At 35.7% G+C, this 6,457-nt stretch overlaps 1 protein-coding gene across 1 annotated transcript; it reads right to left on the reverse strand.

Annotated features, from left to right (window-relative positions):
* Positions 1-497: 497 nt before the first annotated feature.
* Positions 498-3,358, reverse strand: LOC121955584 (histidine triad nucleotide-binding protein 3-like). Its single transcript, XM_042503605.1, has 5 exons — positions 3,216-3,358; positions 2,595-2,712; positions 2,261-2,330; positions 1,074-1,200; positions 498-908 (listed from the first exon to the last, which is right to left on the reverse strand). The coding sequence occupies exons 1-5, from the start codon at positions 3,315-3,317 to the stop codon at positions 762-764; spliced, it is 564 nt and encodes a 187-aa protein (XP_042359539.1). The 5' UTR covers positions 3,318-3,358; the 3' UTR covers positions 498-761.
* Between the last annotated feature and the right edge of the window lie 3,099 nt (positions 3,359-6,457).

The following is a 6,457-nucleotide window of genomic DNA, read 5'->3' on the forward strand; positions in this document are numbered from 1 at the left end:
GGGTATTGGGTTGTTCAAAGGGGCACATGACTGTGACTTTTAGTTTATCTCAGAAACAGAGTGGAAAATGTTGTCACATACTTTTCTGGATCTTTTTGTAGCAATAAACAGGAATTCTCTTTCATGCCAAAAGGCCACAGCGTAGTTATTCACACAAAAAGTACATAATTTAAGATAAATCTTAAACAAACTCTTCTTTACAGTACCGTGCTGTTATATGGAATCAATCCATTGATTTTTCATATTATGCACCAGCAAACTGTAATTCATTTCACACTTTGTCAATAAGCATTTATAGAATAGAAATACTTCATCAATCCCCTGAGGGAAATTGTTTTGTAACAGCAGCAAATAAGAGAGCAGCAACTTAATAAAATATTCCTTAAAAAGGCAAAATATTGCAAATATATATACAAAGGAAGGCACTAGAAGTCATAGAACAAATGAGAATAGAATAATATAAATTAACAAAAATAATAATAAAGATTGTACAGCCAAAAAGATTAAAAAGAGCAATAAAAAAGAAAAAAAATGTGCAAATAAGTGTGCAAAAAGAAAATACACAAAGTGAAGTGAAGATATACAGACACAGCCTTCAACAAACAGTTCATACAACTGTTTATAAGTGCACACCGTTTGCTACACATTCACACAAACAGTGTGTGCAGTCATTTTCTCTACAGTGATTTCTCAGTTCTTTGGCTTTTCTTTAAAAACTGATCTCAGTCACTGACTCATTGTCCGCACATGTTGCTGACAGTTTATGGTGTTGTCATGTCCCAACACGGTACACAAAAAACACTCCGTCCATGTGGCTCATCCTGGTTCTCCTCTGAGGTGTTTGTTGCTCTCCTCCTCTCCTTGAATGGAGGAGCAATATCCTTTAGACGTTTCCGGAGACGTTCTTCCTGTAAAAACAAAAACATTGATTAAGATATAGTTACTATCTAGCTATATATATATAGTCTATATGCATTATAGGATAACACTGCAATGACTGTAATATTATAAGACAATTGATGAAATATGCAGTAAGAAAAGAGGCAGGGGGATTTCTAATCCTCGACACTCACAGTAACAAAATTATTAGTCCTTGGGATGAATTTAAACTTCAGGTACTTGTTGATTTGGCTGGCAGGAGCGAGCACATGGAGGTGGAGGTGATCGACTGAGGTAAATGGAGGTTGGTGAAATCCCAGCCTGAGGAGAAAAACACAAGAAAGTAGCACACTGACAAACAAGTCAAGATACAGTTTAAGACATTTTAACAGAGCAATAAAATACTTCAGCAAATGACAACCTTTGATTTTTGATAGCGTGAGTGTTTATTCCCTCCTCACATTTAATTATAAGAAACAACCATATATAGTTTTCCGTTAGTTTTGAGCTTAAAGGTGCCTCACACAATCAAAACAACTTTTCTTTTATTACTTAACACAAAAGTACGACATTTATAGAAGTATGCTTGTTCGACACTGTCCTCCAGCAGGTTCTTATGACCCATATTTGCTATTGTTAGGTGGTGACCTCCATTGGTTATAGTAATTATAACATAAACAAAAAAGGAAGTCAGGTTAAGAAGAGCAAGAAAGTTTACATAGCTATGTGGTCAGGGTGGATAGGTGGGTCTAAAAAGACTGGACTTTGACCCTAGAGACCACTGTTAGTTTCTTGTTGACACCAAAACTCAACATGGAGTCATTTTAACTTCTTTTTTTTTTTACAAACCAAATAAGTATTTTGTTGTCTAAGCCGAACAAAACAGTTTTGGTACAACTGCGACTGTTTCACAACATTAACCACGTCTTTGAAACTGTAACTACTAATATTCAAATATGACCTATTAAGTTGTTGTTTTTTTTCCAAAAATTAAAATATGTCAGAAAATACACATTAAGATGGATGCAACATATAACTAGCAAAGATAAATTGGCCTATTCATTAAAAAAAACAAACATTAATTAACACTCCAAAACACTAATGATAGGGTAACTTCTACACACAAATCCTTGTCAAATCAATTCAGGATGTATAAATACATGAATCTGTCAATAATGATTGTTTTAATAGCTTAGTACATATCATAAAAAGGTATGTTTATACATGACATGTTAGGCCTCATATTCATTAGTGTTGTTCCTGTTTATGCAACTCAATTGTATATACAGTATGTAGCAGGGTTCCCTACCCAGAGGATGGAAACAAACTACTTATATAGTTATATGGCTTGGAGGAGTTGTTGGTTTATTTGCTCATTTACCTTATATCATTCATATCTGTGATCCCTCGTTCATGCAGTACAGCTCTCCCCATTTCAGCCATCCTTTTAACTGTTGGATAAAAGACTTATTTCTTTGAAAAGACACGACTAGATGAAACTAATAGGCAGCATGAGGTAGCTCAAAAACACCACATTAGACTGGAGCAGCTGAAGAAGGAAAACTAACATAAGTGCTTTTGTAAATATAGACGTGTATTGGTAAATGTAGAAGTAGTTTCAGCAGCAGAATTGCAAGTTCTAGTTATATCCAACTGTAAGTAAGTACTTTACAATTAGTAGCATGAGTACTAGTAAGCTATACACTATAACTGACCGAGGCTGATGTGTCCACGATGCAATGAGAAGCAGCTGAGTATGTGCTGAGTGGGTACAACCAGGTAATGGTGAGGAGCAGCGGGCCAAATGTCTTTAAAACACACCAGCTCCTTGTTCTGTGTCAGAGCATGGAAATATGGAGATGAAACACACATATTAACCTACAGGCCGATGAATGCAGCATCGTTAGTGCTGACAGTTATGTCTATTAGGAAATAATGGATATATTCCCATGTTTTGTGCGTAAAGACACTTCCTCTTCCCTGTATAAGTTTAAAGAACATTTTTATATATTTTAACACATTCATGCGTAAACTTTTCACACTCATGATCATACATCCTTTCTCTCATATTCATATATTTTGACAAATACATTCGTAGAATCTGCTCTCGGTATACTTCCAATATTATAAATAACATGTTCACGCAAGAAATAAATGTAAGTTTAGGCTAATATAAAGGATGAATGTCTGCATGTGTGATAGAGTAAGTTCTTAAGTTTAACCAAAACGTACTGGACCCATGTTACAGCTTATATAAAGGTGAAACACAGTGGAAATGTGAGCTACACTTACAATTTTGGAACTGTAGTGTCTACCTTTGTTTAAAAGACTCTTACCTTTTTAATGATTTCCGTTTCTTTGTCTCGATCGTTGGCTATCAAACAGAAAATACAAGTTTCATCAGATTCTGTACTTGAATCTGAACTGTTTCTCGCCATATTTTCATTGTTGCATGAGATGTTTATCCTGCTCAACTCGCCGCCGCTGAACTTCTGTTTCTTGGGGGCGTAAACGTCCCGAAGATCATCTATATTTGCGAAGAACTATTACTCAGTCGATTTTTCCTAAATCCCCCACACCAAACAGACACTCAATTGGCACTTTGGGGGAGTTTTCAAATAGAAATCAGAATCAGAATCTAGTTTTATTGCCAAGTTCATTTACATATACAAGGAATGTGACTTTGCGTTTTGGTGCAAAACGATTAACATATAGGAAGAATAAACTAGTGAATTTAAATAGAATAGAACATAAGATTAATAAAATATGGACGCAATTTAAATGTATAAAATGACAAAACAGAATATAAAGGACACAAAAAGTATGTACAAAAGGTGCAATGGAGGGATTGTACAGTTTTCAGAAGTAGAGATGCAGTGCAAATATCTTAAGTTTAAATAATTAAGTTGACCTAAAGTGTGCATTGTGCGTTAATGTGATGCATAAACAATGATTTAGTTTAACGTTAATGTAATGTTTTCAGACTCTGGAGTACAATCATGATGGTGACAGCAGAGGAAAAGAAACTGTTCTTGAGTCTTGAGGTTTTGGTCCTGATGGTCCGCAGCCTCTTGCCAGAGGGGAAGATCTCAAAAAGTCTGTATCCAGGGTGAGAGGGGCCATACTTTTACCTGCATGCCTCAGGGCCCAGGTAGGTGTACAGGTCATGGAGAGATGGCAGGTGGCAGCCAATCACCATCTCTGCAGATGATAGGCTGCAACAACATTTATAATACATTATCGATTAAAAATGTAATGTACTGAAATGTAAGAAAAAATGGATCAGAGGGTCAATTTGCGCAAATTTCTCTCATACACCTGGCACAGATAATTTCATGTAGCAAGATTTTGCGAAAACACAAGGATAGCACTCTGCACAAATTCTGATATATTCTACAAAGACAGCCTTCATAATGTAAGATTTTGATGTAGACATAGATATCAGCAAGTTATATAGTCATGGTTATTATGGACATAAATCTAAGGTCTAACAAAGTTATTTCCGGTGCCCGAAACAGATGGAGTGAAACATCTTTGCTCATCGTCAATGCAGTTTATGAGCGTCTTTATTTTTTATTTTTTAGCTTTCGAATGAATGAATTTAGACCTAAAAGTGAGTTTTAGCACCGAGTGGTTCATCTTTTTAATATGGGATTTTTGAGTGGGTGACGACTTCCTCTTGTTGTAACCTACTTTACCGTAATTTGATCACAATGAATAGTCTTTTTCCACCAGCCCTACAACAATAAGACATAATAAGGCCGGAGGCAGTATTCAGTAAAATGTATTATACTTAATATAATATGAGCAGTAGACAGTAAATCCAGTATTTTATCATCTGGAACCTGTTTTCCCATGTTTTTGTGTTTAGGTGACTAATGTGAGCATTTTTTCAAATAATTCCAGTGTTAAGTTAGAGTGCTGCAGCCAGGAGACGCAAAACAGGCTGCAACATAAAGTTAAGATATGATACGATGCGATACATTACGATACAATATGATGTAGGCTACTTTATTGTCCTCCCTGGGGAAATTTGTCTTGGACTCAGATGCTTTTGCCCATATATGCCTTCACAGTCACAGTCAAACAAACCGCATATGAACAGAACAGCAATAATTGTACCAAATCGCACCAATAGATTGCACATAGTCTTATAGTATATAGAAAATATTAAACATAGTTGCTTGTTTTTGCCACTGACAGGCTCCGATTGTTATTAAAAGTGTGTGACAACATTATAGAAAAGATCCCTTCAGGTACAGACCTTTATGGTAAAGAGCAAGAGCCCGCCCTTGTAATGTCCTCCTGATTGCCATACACCTTTTGTCCTCAGGGGTCAAAAATGACCCCGCCTGGTTTGACTGTTATTTAAAGCATATAGTATAAATTGTTAATCAATTCTGTGTTACACCTTTAGTCTTACTTCAGTCCAATCCACCACACATTTTATCCCTTAATTTTGGAATTTTGGGCCAATAGACCTTGTTTACATAAGTATAAAAAACATATTTTGACAGCAAAAGATTTCATTTGGGGTCATAATGACCACAGGGAAACACAAGGGTTAACCACATACATTCCAAAAATCACTTTGGCCAAATACACCAGACTTCATTTAAACAGTAATTTTATCATTGTAAAGCACAGATCATTTAAAGTTGACAGAAATAAAATAAAACTCAAAAAAGCCGTCTTGGTTCGTCTTTCCACTGTTCCACCTATCACCAACTCTGGTTTGGTTGAAATAAACCTTTAATTCACACATTTAGATGTAAAAATACGCTCTATACATGTCAAGAAAGTAGGGTCCAGGTTATACAATACTGAATTTGCCTTCTAAATCCAAATGAAAGGCAACACTGGAAATTAAGATGTGGAAATAAAAAATAGGATGTAAACAACACAACACAGTATTATATATGTATATATTCAACATTTATTCAGGTTTACATGTGGTTGCAATAACAACACAATAAATAGATCCTTAGTGATATCACAGCAGTTTTGGATTCACGAGAAATAATACTCAGGGAGCATTCACAGTTACAACACAAGACAACAAAGCTCATTTTCACATGAAGCGATAACTGGCATTAGTGAATAGTATGGCAGATATCATCATAACAGTGGTGTCGGACATTTGCAGTATTGCATATTCATGCACTACAAGCCTGTGTCAGATACATGGGATACAAACAACGTTTCTTTTCCATGTTAGTAGATCTGAATTTTTAGTTAGTGGCATATCAAGAGTGCAAAAACAGACTGTCCCTTTTTCCAATTTTAAGTAAAGCTGAGCTGACCTGTGTTTGGACAGGAAGCTTCCCCTCCTGTAGTGGTGATCAAACAGCATTCAGTAACAATTTTACACTGAAGAAATGCTTACTTACACAGCAACACAGCGTTGACCGTCAATTAATACTGTAGTGCAAAGTGACATCATGTTAAACTTGTACTGGCTCTCTGAACAACAATGACCACAAATGAAAATCAAAGAGATAAAATCAGTCGACGTGAATCAATACTGACACTACTAGTGCTTGTTGGGTCCAATCAGAAACATTTTACACAACTTCTC

The sequence above is a fragment of the Plectropomus leopardus genome, chromosome 16 (genome assembly GCF_008729295.1).
Source record: "Plectropomus leopardus isolate mb chromosome 16, YSFRI_Pleo_2.0, whole genome shotgun sequence".
NCBI lineage: Eukaryota > Metazoa > Chordata > Actinopteri > Perciformes > Serranidae > Plectropomus > Plectropomus leopardus.

Bases quoted from the DNA above. Each gene is read 5' to 3' on its own strand.
- LOC121955584 (XM_042503605.1), bottom strand. From the start codon at position 3,317: ATGGCGAGAAACAGTTCAGATTCAAGTACAGAATCTGATGAAACTTGT. The intron at 2,713-3,215 runs GTAAGAGTCTTT...GCTCTGACACAG, and splicing joins AAACGGAAATCATTAAAAAG to AACAAGGAGCTGGTGTGTTT. The intron at 1,201-2,260 runs GTAAATGAGCAA...TTTTCTCCTCAG, and splicing joins ACAGATATGAATGATATAAG to GCTGGGATTTCACCAACCTC.